This window comes from Bufo bufo, chromosome 10 (genome assembly GCF_905171765.1).
Source record: "Bufo bufo chromosome 10, aBufBuf1.1, whole genome shotgun sequence".
Classification (NCBI taxonomy): Eukaryota; Metazoa; Chordata; class Amphibia; order Anura; family Bufonidae; genus Bufo; species Bufo bufo.
In genome coordinates, this window is record NC_053398.1 from 11,365,473 (window position 1) to 11,380,520 (window position 15,048).

Below are 15,048 nucleotides of genomic sequence, written 5' to 3' on the forward strand. Positions count from 1 at the left end.
GGATCGCGGACCCATTAAAGTGAATGGGTCCGCGATCTTCTGCAGCTGCCCCACGGTCGGTGTTCGTGCATTGCAGGCCGCAGCACGGCCACGGGGTGCACCCATTCGTGTGCAGGAGCCCTAAAGCTGAGGAAAAGGATCACTGGGGGAAACCAGTGGTGCTGGCAGAGGGAATAAGGGTAAATTGAGATGTAGCACAACATTTTCTGTAATGATGGTCAATGGTGTCGCAGTGTGACATGCTGCGGAGCGACAATAGCACAAAAATCCAGCTTGAATGGATTTAACACCATTAACTATCATTACAAAAATGTCACGCAACATTGCCACGATGCGGCTCCCCCTGCCTTCCGATCGGAGCCCCTGCAGTGAAATTATGGGGCTCCAATCAGTTACCATGACAGATAGGGTGCTGCTGAAGATTCGCTGGCCTGTCACGTTAATGAGTGGGTCAGAATCCAATTCAACCTAAGGCCACATTCACACAAGCGGGTTCAACACATTGAATTTGCAGCGTGTCTACGGTAGCACCCGTCCTGACCTCCCTGCACTGACACGGGAGCATAGCATTATATTGATTTATGATGCTATGTAACCCTTACAGCTCAGCATTATGTCAGTTAAAGGGTTACATAGCATCATAAATCAATATAAATGCTATGCGACCCCGTCAGTCCTGGGAGGTCAGGAAGGGAGATTCTGCAGACACGAGCTGCGAGTTCAATGCGTTGAACTCGCTTATGTGAAAGTGGCCTAATAGGGCGAATGGGACAAGGGATCAAAAGACCCTAGGTTCTAGCCCCCAAAGGGGGCTAAAAGTTATTGTTAAAGTAAAAAATTTTTTTATTTCAATCTCCCCCTCTTTTCCAATTGTACATATAAAAATATATAAACAATAAAAAAAAAAAAAAGACATAACAGGTGTCGCCATGTTTGAAATAGAAAAATATTTTTCCTGCGCAGTGTACACCATAACGGAAAAAACAAAACACGTGATTCACCATTTTTTTGGTAACCTTGTCCCCCCCCCCAAAATTTTTTAAAAAGGCCTCATGCACACAACTGTTGCCGGCCATGGCCCGTATTGCAGCTTGCAATTCAGCGGTGCGGAACGGAGGCACTTGTTCTATTTTTTTGGGGATGCGGACGGATCAAGGACCCATTCAAGTTGAATTGGGTCTGGATCTGTTGCGGGAACTGGACGGATAGTGCCCGTGCATTGGGGACCGCAAATTGTGGTCCCCAATGCACGGAACTAAAAAAAAAAGAAATCAGCCGGCACTCACTCAATGCACACCGCACGGGATAGGAAGCAATCTCCACTTGAAATCCAAAATAAATCCCAGCAGTCGTGTCTTGTATAGTCGTGATGTTTTATTGCATCAAATCAATATGTCCTACAACCAGGACGCGTTTCGGCAAACATGCCTTTATCAACAGGTGAAGGTATACTGAAAGAAGCAGGTATATATAGAGGGATAATACCGCCCGTCGTCACGTCACACGCCCAAAAAAGGGGGGGAGGGGGCGGACCAAAGTGTCACAAAGTTAAAGAGGACCTTTCACCAGAATAAAGCCTCTAAACTGACTATACAGATGTGTAGAGCGGCGCCCAGGGATCTCCCTGTACTTACTGTTATCCCCGGGCGCTGCTCCGTTCTCCGGTTATAGCCTCCGGTATCTTCATAGTTAGGCTCCACCCAGTGGAACCTGCCGCGGTCTCCTTCTCCCAGGCTGTAGCGCTGGCCAATAGCAGCGCTCAGCTCATAGCCTGAGAGAATATAGAACGTGCTGCGATTCTCACGCAACGCACAAGTGATGAGTGAAAAACAACGCTCATGTACACAGACCCATTGAAAAGAATGGGTCAGGATTTAGTGCGGGTGCAATGCGTTCACGTCACGCATTGCACCCGGGCGGAAAACTCGCTCGTGTGAAAGTGGCCTAAAACTTTTTCCATGCAGACCCTGCTTTACTGTTATGTACGGCCGAGGATCCGATCTGTATTTTTCGCTTCTGAAAAAAATTCCTATCCCCCATCCCCCATCCCCCTACACGCAGCATATGAAAGTGCATTGGAGAAAAACTCATGCACTTCCTCAAGGAATTTTTGGACTGACCCATTCACTGCTCTTGACCACCAAGGAGGCTGCCACTGACAGAACACCAAAACCGCTGACATTAACTGCTTATTTTCTGCAGGCAATTTGAGATTTTAATTGCTTCAAAATCACCCACCTTTTTTTCTCAGTCTGGTATTTCTGGTGATAAAGGAGGCTGCCCTGGTATGGAAGCAATATTACTGCCTCCTACAAGCAGGAAGCCATTGGGGGAGATTGATCAAACTGGTGTAAAGTAGAACTGGCTTAGTCGCCCATAGCAACCAATCAGATTCCACCTTTCATTTTTCAGCATTCCTTTGGAAAATAAAAGGAGGAATCTGATTGGTTGCTATGGGCAACTAAACCAGTTCTATTTTACACCAGTTTGATCAATCTTCCCCATTGTTTCTATGTGTGAAAGTGCATATGGAGGCAAAAAGCGGTGACTATCCAGTGCACTTTATCAGATAAATGTGCACCAAAGTATATTAGAAAGGATCCCAACAGCCCTTTACCGTGTCCCCATATACCAGGCATGCTGTGTCTATGGTGTCTTCAGCTTCCATAGCCCCTCTTTGTGCTCAGACCAGTCTGGGTATAATTCACAAATAATGCGGAGGAACCTTTCTGCCCGAGCTTTATAGGGGAGGGACACTTATGAGTGTAACACAGGAAGCGGAAGCAGTGTGCTGTAACAGGTAAGAGGAGCTGGAACGCACAGTTCTCGGCTTTTTAGTGTAACTCTATGTGTAATCCTGTGTGACAGACATTAGAGCTGAGGTATCTCTGTGCCTGTGAGGACGTAGAGGAGACGAGGCGCTGCTGGTACAGGCTGTCAGCCGCATTGCAAGGTGAAGAGCAAATGGAAAGTAACCAATCAGGCAGCAGCTTTAAAGTTCCAGAAAACCTATACAGAATGAGAGCTGGAATCTGATTGGTTGGTACAGGCAACTGCTTCAGATCATTTATAAAAATAAAAAACGGACTAAATGAAAAGTAACCAATCAGGTAACAGATTTCATTTTCCGAAGATCCTGTACAGAATGAGAGCTGGAGTCTGATTGGTTACTTTCCATTTGCCCTGCTTTTGGAAAGTAATTGCCTGTAACAACCAATCAGGTAGCAGCTTTCATCTTGTAAAGAGTCTGTACAAAATGAGAGCTGAAATCTGGTTGCTATGGGAATGGTTTATGGCTTCATGTCCTTTTTGATCTAGTTCTGGTAAACCTTCCCCGGGACATGGCGTACGGCGGTGTGCGGTGCTGTTTATATCATGTTTGTTCCACAATATTCCTAAACTATGTTACTTTTTGGTACGAGAGCCGAGTAGTCACTGATGGGTAGATATAGCATTTAAGCCTCTTGCACACGACCGTGTGGCTTTTTCAGTATTTTGCGGTCAGCAAAAAATACGGATGATGTCCGTGTGCATTCGGTTTTTTTGCGGAACGGAACAGCTGGCCCCTGATAGAACAGTACTATCCTTGTCCGTTAGGGTGCATTCACACGACCGTATAAATGGATCCGCATCCACTGAGAAATGAGTGCACTTATTCCAGAAACAGCGCCACTAACTGTCCATGGGCTGTGCCAGGTACTGCAGCTCTGCTCCCTACACCTGAAAACCAAGGCACGGCCCAGAAACAGCGCCACTAACTGTCCATGGGCTGTGCCAGGTACTGCAGCTCTGCTCCCTACACCTGAAAACAAGGCACGGCCCAGAAACAGCGCCACTAACTGTCCATGGGCTGTGCCAGGTACTGCAGCTCTGCTCCCTACACCTGAAAACAAGGCACGGCCCACAAACAGCGCCACTAACTGTCCATGGAAGAAGCCCCATTTTTTCTCATCTCATTCAACCCATTAAACTCACCAATGATAGCTTTGCCCTGCCCCCTCCCCCTCCCCCCTCCCCCTCCTCCCAGTTGTCACAGCAGCGCCTCCTTCCCTAACCCCGGAGCTTCTCTTAAGTACAGGAATCGGTGGCCTCCTTTAGCACTGCGCTTTGTAATATCTCGTTGATCGCATTGACCTCTCGTTCCAGATCCATGTGATGAATATTGACTGCAGCGTACGGGAGGATGGATGACAAGAGACGTAGGGCGCGAGTGCAGGGAGCGTGGGCAGGACCTGCCAAAAATACCTCTCGTCCTGGTAAGGTCAGATCTGGCAAATCATCCAGAGGGGAGGCCGGCTGCACTGCTCCCAGCTTCTGGCATACAGCGTTCCCGACTGGGGAGGCTTTCACCCTCCGGAACGCCGGACATACGTGAATGGAAACATCTCTTCAAACAGCTGATTGGCAGGGGTGATGGTTGTCAGACCCCCACCGATCTGATATTGAGGACCTATCCTGAGGATAGATCATCAATAGTATAAGGTGGACTCATGGGTGGTGGTCTCTTGTATCCCACCCCTTTAAGGGATTTCTGGTTTACAAGTTTATTTGCTGTATTATCTTACTGCTGTATTCTAATGCAGTCTGATCTGACAACGCTTAGTGTGCCCTAACAGCAGGCCGCATATACAGACAGCCCCCGGGTCCCCAGGACTGACTGCATCAGGGGTCTCCCAGTCTCTGATCATGTCACCCGAAAACCCTGTGACCCGATAAGAACGGTGACGCCTCCTATGATGCTGCAGTCACTCTTGTTCTTGATGATCAAAGGGTTTAATGGACCGGGTTGGAGGATCCTCAGGTCCTCTGTGTGCAGTAGAATTGGGCTGTAATTAGATAATTGGCGATCATGAAGGGGTTAAGATAAAAAAAAAAAAGTGTCTGTATAACTAAGAATAATTTCAGGTCCTGGTTGCAGTATTCACTATGGCCTGCAGGTGGCACTCTGGTTTCAGGAATAGAATGAAAACATTGCAAAGGCCGAGGGAATTTTGGCAAAAACCATTTCGGTATACGGTTGGTTGGGAAACTTCAGAAGCTAAAAAGCTGAGCCTCGGTATAACGGTCGGGATTGCAGCCATTTAGACTCTGGACTGATATCTGTAAATGCTCAGCTCTCCTCTAGGCTCGTATTGTTGCAGTTTTTATTTTCTGTTCCTTATATGATGCCAACATATTCTGCGGCGCCGTACAGAGGTCCAAATCTCTCCGCCCCGTCCCCTGGAGCTCCTGTTCCTAACTCCCTATGGGTCACACACTCGTTTTATACAAAGCCAATTAACTTTTTAGGATGTTTTTGGAATGTGCACTAAACAACCTGGACTCCAAACTGATACACTGTAACAAACCCCCTGACAGGAGAGAGATTTGTGTTGCTGATGTATTTAGATGGGATACAACTGGAGAAGTATTAGATCTGTTCAGGTTTTCAGCCTCTGGGTGTAAATAAGATTGTCCCAATTCCAGAACAGCAAGCAGGAGTCTTGACAATGGTTGCATTACAACACAATGTTGTTTTCTTTCTCCCAGCATCTCGGCCTGTCCTTACCGCCGCAAAGCCCCAGCACTGGGGAAGTGACCAGGTCGTTCCGGACAAGCAGTTTGTATATAAAGAGCCAGCAGAGGTAAGTGCGCCTTATATTACACCCCGTGCTCTATAGTGCACCCAGCCTGCATATATAGGGGGACAGGTAAGTGTAGTAAAAAGATCCTGGATGTGCAAAGTTTTGCATCAGTTGCTCTCATGGAAACTAAGCAGCGCCGTATCTGTCCTCCAGATACACTGCTCGCTCTGTGATCTCTATGTATACTATTCTTCCTTCTGTATTTTTATCTAGACTCGCTCAGGTGCCCCTTCTTTCTGTTTCAGGTGAACCGAAGAGTGCCGGAGCCCCGCATCATCGAGTGAGTAGTTGTATCACAGCGTGCACTCATGGGTGGTGGTCTCTTGTATCCCACCCATCAGTATCCTCTGTGTCCAGCCAGGGCTGTAGAAAACTTTAAAGGGAGTCTGTCAGTGGAATCACTGTGTACATCCTGTATTATTAAACTCCAGAGCTGCACTCACTATTCTGCTGGTGCAGTCACTGTGTACATACATTACTTATCCTATACTGATCCTGAGTTACATCCTGTATTATACCCCAGAGCTGCACTCACTATTCTGCTGGTACAGTCACTGTGTACATACATTACTTATCCTGTACTGATCCTGAGTTATATCCTGTATTATACTCCAGAGCTGCACTCACTATTCTGCTGGTGCAGTCACTGTGTACATACATTACTTAGGCCTCTTTCACACTTGCGTTGTTGGGATCCGGCATGCACTTCCGTTGCCGGAGGTGCCTGCCGGATCCGGAAAAACGGAAGTGTACTGAAAGCATTTGAAGACGGAACCGTCTTCCAAATGCTTTCAGTGTTACTATGGCACCCAGGACGCTATTAAAGTCCTGGTTGCCATAGTAGGAGCGGGGAGCGGTATAGTTACAGTCCGTGCGGCTCCCGGGGCGCTCCAGAATGACGTCAGAGCGCCCCATGCGCATGGATGACGTGATCCATGCGCTTGGGGCGCCCTGACGTCACTCTGGAGCGCCCGGGGAGCCGCACGGACGGTAGGTATACTGCTCCCCCGCTCCCCGCTACACTTTACCATGGCTGCCAGAACTTTAGCGTCCCGGCAGCCATGGTAACCACTCTGAAAAAGCTAAATGTCGGCTCCGGCAATGCGCCGAAACGACGTTTAGCTTAAGGCCGGATCCGGATCAATGCCTTCCAATGGGCATTAATTCCGGATCCGGCCTTGCGGCAAGTGTTCCGGATTTTTGGCCGGAGCAAAAAGCGCAGCATGCTGCGGTATTTTCTCCGGCCAACAAACGTTCCGTACCGGAACTGAAGACATCCTGATGCATCCTGAACGGATTTCTCTCCATTCAGAATGCATAGGGATAATCCTGATCAGGATTCTTCCGGCATAGACCCCCGACGACGGAACTCTATGCCGGAACAGAACAACGCAAGTGTGAAAGAGCCCTTATCCTGTACTGAACCTGAGTTACATCCTGTATTATACTCCAGAGCTGCACTCACTATTCTGCTGGCTTCCAGTATTCATTGCATGTTTAATGTCTGCTCAGATAAACCGTGAATATGAGCCAAGCGTGTAACTTTGGGTTATCTGACTCCTCTGAACTTTTTGGAAATGTATTTATTTCATCTTCCCAGGAAGGAAGGCGCCTATGACATCAGCACGACTGCGTCTGGGGTGTCCAGGTGAGAGCTCGCTGTGGGGAGAGGAGACACAAATGCAATAACTGCTCTAACCAAGTGTCCAGCTGTAAACCATGTGAAAAACACTACTCGTTCTAGTCATGTCCTTCTGCTGCAATGTATTCTACATGTGAGGAGAAGCTGGAGATCCGCATTTATTGTGCTGTCTTCTGCAGGCTCCGGCTCTTCCCCCGGTTCATTGACCCCAAAGAAGCAGACTGGATGTTCGAACAATTACACAGAGAGATCCCCTGGTCACAGAAAACCAACATCAGGCCAGGTAAATGATGTGGTTATATCTATAATCCGCCAGCAGAGGGCGAAGTCTGTTTTATATAACATATATGTATATATACATACACATTGACTGTATCCAGCGTCATGGTGTATTCTGGAGTCCTAAAAATGCTTGTCCCCCTCCTCCCCCTCATGCAGCGCATTTGGAAAGTCTTCAAACCCTTTCACTTTTTTCTCAGTTTATGTTGCTTCTTGTGCTAAAATATAAAAAAAATCATTCTGCTCTCAATACCCTATAATGTGAAAGTGAAGACAATTTTAGAAATCTGCAAAAGAAGGGGGTTAGTCAGGGGGTTTCGAATTTTAGAAATGTTTGCAAATTTATTACAAAGGAAAAACTAAAATTTCGCATGGACATAAGTATTCAGATCTTTACTATGACCCCTGACATTTAGCTCTGGGGTCTTCCATTTTTCTGGATCATCTCTGAGATGTTCTACACCTTGATTGGAGTCACCTGTGGTAAATTCTGGGATTGGACAGGATTTGGAAAGACACCCCCTGTGTATATAAGATCTGACAGCTGAGAATGAATATCAGAGCAAACACCAAGCCACGAGGAGGAAAGAACTGCCTGTAGAGCCCAGAGACAGGATTGTGTGGAGGCTCAGATCTGGAGAAGGGGACAAAACATTTCTGGTGCGCTGAAAGCTCCCCAGAGCACAGTGGTCTCCATAAATCTTACATGGAAGAAGGTTGGAACAACCAGGACTCTTCCTAACTAAGTAATTGGGGGAGAGGAGCTCAGTGGTCCTTCTGGTTGAGCTCCAAAGATCCTGTGTGCAGATGGGAGAAACTTCCAGAAGGTCGACCATCACTGCAGCCTCCACCAATATAAGCTTTATTGGTGAGAGAAACAAGATCGGGGTATGTGGAAGTGGCCCCTGGGTACCAGGCCCGCTTACCTTCTGTTGTTGTGTGGAGGACACAACTATCTACAGCGCTATGAATGGAGCCAGACAGGTTGTGCGCGCATTCCCCCTCCGGGTGCAGGTCCGGAAACTTGACAGGCAATAGAAAAGATGGGCGGCGCGCTGCGGAAGCAGTACGACTCCAAGGAAGTATGGACGAAATGTATTGGTGACAAAGACCATGCGTTTCAGGGTTTGAACGATCCTTGCATCCCCAAATCCAGGTGTGCAATCCCCAAGAAGACTGGAGGCTGGAATCCCTGCCAAAGGGCCTTCAACTAAGTTCTCAGTAAGGCCCCTTTCACACGGGCGAGTATTCCGCGCGGATGCGATGCGTGAGGTGAACGCATTGCACCCGCACTGAATACCGACCCATTCATTTCTATGGGGCTGTTCACATGAGCGGTGATTTTCACGCATCACTTGTGCGTTGTGTGAAAATCGCAGCATGCTCTATATTCTGCGTTTTTCACGCAACGCAGGCCCCATAGAAGTGAATGGGGCTGCGTGAAAATCGCAAGCATCCGCGGATGCGGTGTGATTTTCACGCATGGTTGCTAGGTGACAGTCTATTCACTGTATTATTTTCCCTTATAACATGGTTATAAGGGAAAATAATAGCATTCTGAATACAGAATGCTTAGTAGGTGATCAATTGAGGGTTAAAAAAATTAACTCACCTTCTTCTCTTGTTCGCGTGGTTCCCGGTCTCTTCTTTACTTCTCAAAAGATGAACTATCGGCTAGGACCTGTGGTGACGTCAGATCACATGCTCCAATCACATGGTACATCACCGTGGTGATGGACCATGTGATTGGAGCATGTGATCTGACGTCACCACAGGTCATTTAGCCCACAGCTCATCATTAAAGAAGTAAAGAAGAGACCGGGAACTACGCGAACAAGAGGAGAAGGTGAGTAAATTTTTTTAACCCTCAATTGATCACCTACTAAGCATTCTGTATTCAGAATGCTATTATTTCCCCTTATAACCATGTTATAAGGGAAAATAATACAATCTACACAACATCTAACCCAAGCCCGAACTTCTGTGAAGAATTTCAGGTTTGGGTACCAAACATGCGTGATTTTTCTCACGCAAGTGCAAAACGCATTACAATGTTTTGCACTTGCGCGGAAAAATCACGGGTGTTCCCGCAACGCACCCGCACATTTTCCCGCAACGCCCGTGTGAAAGAGGCCTAAAGGGGCTGAATGTTTCTGTCAATGCACGAATTCAGTTTTTCAATAAATTAGCAAAGATTTCTAAAATTCTCTTTTCACTTTCTCATTTAGGAGAATGATGGGGGAAAAACTATAGTTTGTTTTATTTATTTATTTTGGCACAAGGAACAACTAAACAAAAATGTGAAAAAAGTACCAGGGTCTGAAGACTTCCTGAACGCACTGTAACCTCCAGCTCTGCATTCATCTCCTGACAGATGGACCTTACCAGGAACCACGACTGACCTGCTGGTACGGGGAGGTCCCTTACACTTACGCCCATTCGACAATGCAGGCCAATCCTCACGTGAGTGCCAACGGATTCCCTGTTTTCTGTCTGTCGTATAGGTTGAGCCCCCACAGTTATGGCATGAGCTGCTGAGTTGTGGCCACAGAAGGGTTAATATCCAGGCTGAGATCTGATCGATGGACTTTACAGGCCCAGAGCTTAGGCTGCACTACTGAAAACTACAGGTGGCAAGTTTTACCTTGCTGATTTTTTTTTCCAAAATATCTGCATCTTCCCCAGTTAACCCCTGCAGTAACAGATTGAGCCTTATCCCTCGCTTAAACTCCTTAGATGCCATGGTCGCTATTGGCACTGCATCTAAGGGGTTAAGCGGCCAGGTCAGAGTTTCGTTATCGGCTGACGCCCCGTGTTGATGCTGTGAAGTCACTCGCCCCATGTCTTCTGCAGCTAAACTATCTGTAATTATGTTTGTCGTCGTTTGCAATATGGTTCAGTTCCCCTAACATTTTGAAGATCACTGCTGGCAGTCTGTGAATATAAATATTCCTGTCTCCATTACAAGGCTGGAAAGCTGTCCCGATCCCGTCCAGTGCTCCTCACAATGTATCGGACCTCTCGTTTGTAGCTTCCGAATGCAAACCAAAACATTTTCTATTCACTGACTGCCATAAGAGATTCTGAAGTGAAGCGAGTCATTGAAGCACGGAGTATATTAGTGTAATGCTGGCGTCATTGTCCCCGCAGTGGCATCCTCTGCTGACCATGCTGAAGGACCGTATAGAGGAGGTGACCGCCTACACCTTCAACTCCCTGCTCTGCAACCTGTACAGACACGACCGGGACAGCATTGACTGGCACAGCGACGACGAGCCGGATTTGGGGAGGAATCCCATCATCGCCTCCTTGAGCTTCGGGGACACCCGCGTGTTCCAGATGAGGAAGAAACCTCCACCTGTGAGCGAAGGCGTAGTACAGACCATGGTGCACAATCCCAGCCTGTGCTTCTAATCCTTTATTTTTCTTTCTATAAATTGCTCACAGTTTTCAAGATCTCTGCTTGCTGTCACTCAGTAGTAAAGACAATACTGTCTGTCCCTGTCATGTGATGGATACAGATGCAGGACTAGCTTAGAAGACATACTGTATTTAGCTGTGCTGCTCTGTGTCCATCACATGACCAGAACAGATAGCAAATGGTGTGACAGCAAGCAGAGATCTTGGAAACAGTCACACGCTGTCCCCTTGCAGTCATTCATTAGGTAACGATCCAGGTATGATCTAGTTGCAGAACGCTGCTCGTCTCTGTAATTATCAGCGTTACTTAGTAATACATTGTGACGAGTGACGTCTCCCCCGCAGGATGTGAGCGCGGCCCCCTCTCCTGGCAGTAGTGTTAATGTCAGCGCATGAATGAGGCGCTGGGGGAAGCAGAACTGGAGATGTCAGCCATCTAACCACCATTCATGTTCCCACTTACAGTCTGTGCAGAAGTCACCGCCGCCTCCTACACCCATCAGGAGACATGGCGGCACTGCCAGTAGCGTCATAGTATGTGCTGTCATAAAGGTGCCAGACAGACAGTCTCTGATGATAGGGAGAGAGAAACATCTAGAAATGTAGCAAAGCCTCTGCTGTGAACAGTATTAAGTCTGTAGAGGGTTTTCAGCCTCTGGAGGCAAGCCATTTTTTAAATTGCTGACAGCTAGCAGAGATGTTGAAAATGACGAGGAGACAAAACAGATTAATTGCATGTTACATGTTCACCGCTCCCTCACTCTACAGGAGGAGCATGGAGATTACACGTATGCAGAGCGAGTGCATGTACCGCTGGACCATGGAAGCCTCCTGCTGATGGAGGGAGCAACACAAGAAGACTGGCAGGTGAGGGCGGCGCGGTGTCCTCCAACTTCTCTCCCCCCTAAGGAGCCACCGAGGTCACGCCTGATTACATGCGCTGCGGTAGCGTGCACCTGAACTCCTCCCTTTTTAGAGATGAGCGAATTTCATATTTTGAAATTCGTTCACGCTTCGTTTGGTGGTAAAAGGTGAATTGTGTTATGGATTCCGTTACCACGGACCATAACGCAATTCTATGACTGAATGCCTTTAGAGGCATTCCGTTATTCATTCCGTCATAATAGAAGTCTATGGCCTGCATAACGGATCCGTCCCGTTTCCGTCATGCAGGAGAGGACGCCCCTGCATAACTGAAACGGGACGGATCCATTATGCAGGCCATAGACTTCTATTATGACTAAATGAATAACGGAAAGCCCCTAAAGCAGGGATGGCCAGCCTGAGGCGATCAAGCTGTTGCAAAACTACAACTCCCAGCATGCCCAGACAGCCTACAGCAGGGTATGGTGGGAGTTGTAGTTTTACAACAGCTGGAGAGCAGCAGGTCGGCCATCCCTGCTCTAAAGGCATTCAGTTATAGAGTAACAGAATCCATAACGCAATTCACCTTTTATCACCAAAACGAAACGCAAACTAATTTCATAACATTAAATTCGCTCATCCCTACTCCCTTTATACGTAGTTTAGAGGGGCCGGTCCAACTCTCTTTTGCATTTTATATTTGGGGGACTGATTCCCCTGTTTAATACGTCCACTCCCACCCATCTGCTTTTAATCAGAGTAAGGCCTCTTGCACACGACCGTATGGCTTTTTCAGTATTTTGCGGTCCGCAACAAAACAGATCCGTGAAAAATACCGATGACATCCGTGTGCATTCTGTTTTTTGCGGAACGGAACAGCTGGCCCCTGAGAGAACAGAACTATCCTTGTCCGTTATGTGGACAATAATAAGACTTGTTCTATCTTCGAACGGAACAGAAATACAGAAATGGAAGGCATACGGAGTACCTTCCGTTTTTTTAAACGGGGAAAAAAAACAAACGTATGTGTGCAAGAGGCCTAACCTATTGCTGGATTCCACATTGCCCTGAATTTTGTAGGCCAAAAGCCCAAGCTTTTGAGTCCAGCTTCGGATTTTGACACTCTAATTTATGCGCATAATCAAAGTGTCACGTCAGAGATGCGAGACGAAGCAAGTCTCGCAATATGAGCAGCAAGATTGTAAAGACCTCCGCGGATACATTTTACGGTGGTACGCAGACGATACTGTTAATGAAGTTTTCAAACGAATCTGGTTCGGATACAGCAGTCTGAACCCAATTCACTCAGCACTAGCGCCCACTGTCACCGTGCCTGCAACAGAGCGAGAGCCTGACAGCGCTACACTGACAGCCAGGGCCAGTTTTAGACAAAATGTGGCCCTGGGCCCCAAATCTTGTACAAACAACAAAGTCTGTCGACTCCGGCCCTTCCTCACAGATTTACACCCCATAAAGCTCCTCACACAGATCTGCACCCTCGTGGCCCCAGAATACGCCACATGCCCCCCTCCGCTCACAGGAATGAGTTCCCCTCCCACACAAAAAGCTTATAGTAATGGAGCAGGTGGTAATACAGCATGTACCCCAGGACTGTTTCATACAGCAGGCACCCGCAGCCACTGTCCAGGATCGGCGATAATGCTGACCGTGGACAATTAACTACTCAGATGCTGTGGTCAGTTGTCAGCACGGCCTCTGAGATTGTTAAAAACCAGAAGCGCACGCTTCCTATTCGGGTGCGCTTTCCCATAGCGGAGATCTGCTCTAATAATGAGCCACAGCCTGTACTAAGCCTCCAGGCTCATTACTAGTATGTCCCAGTTCAGGCCACTAGGTGGCAGCACTGAACTGTGATATAGTGATTTCTATACAGAATAAGGGCTCATGCACACAACCATATGCCCTCCGATACATACGGTCCATATGTCCCGGAGAGGCATACATCGTGTGCATGGGAGCGCACAGCATCATAGTAACTGTGCGCATCGGGCCGCCCGTGGAGCTATTGTCCTGCACTCATAAGATCATATGAGTGCAGGACAATAGTCCGGTGGGGGCCCGATGCGCACAGCATCATAGTAACCTATGACGGACCCGATGTCTCGGAGGTCATACGGTCGTGTGCATGACCCCTAATGGAGCAATTTCTGATGCTTGCAAGTTGTGGTCCACTTGGGGACCTAACAAAAAGTAAAAAAAAAAAGTGGAGAAAAGTTTTGAAAAAATATTTAAAAAAATCAAATCACCACCTTTCCCCAAAATAAAAATAAACCAAAAAATAACATTTGTTGCGTTCAAAAATGCCTGCACTATTAAAATATAAAAAAGTTAACCCATATGGTGAATGGCGTAACAGGAAAAAAATAAAAATGGCCAATTTTTTTTTTTTCGTCACTTTATCTCCCAAGAAAATTTAATAAAAAGTCATACACACCCTAAAATGGAATCCTGAAAAAAAATGAACCCCCACAAATCTCCGTAGTCCTAACTAGGGATGAGTGAATCAACTTCGGGTTGGTACATAAAAAAAAAACCTTGAGCTCCCGCTACTCTGTTCTTTCTCTGCCTCGACATGCAAGAAATGCGCACTAGTGATTGGCTGAGCGGGCAGCAGGGGAATGAGCGGCAATGTGTAATCCAACATCTCATACTTCTCCATTCCAGCACCGTGTGCCAAAAGAATATCACGACCGGCGGCCCCGGATCAACCTTACGTTCCGGATTATGCTCCCAGAAGAGAGGCGATAGAGAAGCCTGACCCCTGGAGGATTTTCTGTGAACTTCACTGACCATCGTGGGATCAATTCTCTCCATGATCTGATGAAGTAAACCAAGCTGCTGTATATTCTGCTGTCAAGAATTTACTGGAATGTTTTTTTTTTTGTTTCATTGTACTTAATAATAATTTAAGAGAATGATTAAAAAGCATATGTGTATAGTCACTGTGTACATACATTACTTATCCTGAGTTACATCCTGTATTATACTCCAGAGCTGCACTCACTATTCTGCTGGTGCAGTCACTGTGTACATACATTACTTATCCTGTACTGATCCTGAGTTACATCCTGTATTATACTCCAGAGCTGCACTCACTATTCTGCTGGTGCAGTCACTGTATACATACATTACTTATCGTGTACTGATCCTGAGTTACATCCTGTACTATACTCCAGAGCTGCACTCACTATTCTGCTG

General features: G+C 47.0%; 1 protein-coding gene across 2 annotated transcripts; it reads left to right on the forward strand.

Moving 5' to 3' along the window:
* The first annotated feature begins 2,767 nt into the window (after positions 1-2,767).
* Positions 2,768-14,786, forward strand: ALKBH3 (alkB homolog 3, alpha-ketoglutarate dependent dioxygenase). Of its 2 annotated transcripts, none has more exons than XM_040410661.1 (10): positions 2,768-2,800; positions 4,147-4,256; positions 5,530-5,624; positions 5,870-5,904; positions 7,225-7,272; positions 7,446-7,549; positions 9,920-10,008; positions 10,696-10,905; positions 11,734-11,832; positions 14,515-14,786. In XM_040410661.1, the coding sequence occupies exons 2-10, from the start codon at positions 4,184-4,186 to the stop codon at positions 14,596-14,598; spliced, it is 837 nt and encodes a 278-aa protein (XP_040266595.1). In that variant the 5' UTR covers positions 2,768-2,800; positions 4,147-4,183; the 3' UTR covers positions 14,599-14,786. The 2 variants fall into 2 exon arrangements, with proteins under 2 accessions (XP_040266595.1, XP_040266596.1); XM_040410662.1 differs by having other exon boundaries at positions 2,798-2,953.
* The last annotated feature ends 262 nt before the right edge of the window (positions 14,787-15,048 follow it).

Bases quoted from the DNA above. Each gene is read 5' to 3' on its own strand.
- ALKBH3 (XM_040410661.1), top strand. From the start codon at position 4,184: ATGGATGACAAGAGACGTAGGGCGCGAGTGCAGGGAGCGTGGGCAGGA. The intron at 4,257-5,529 runs GTAAGGTCAGAT...TCTTTCTCCCAG, and splicing joins CAAAAATACCTCTCGTCCTG to CATCTCGGCCTGTCCTTACC. The intron at 10,009-10,695 runs GTGAGTGCCAAC...TTGTCCCCGCAG, and splicing joins CAATGCAGGCCAATCCTCAC to TGGCATCCTCTGCTGACCAT.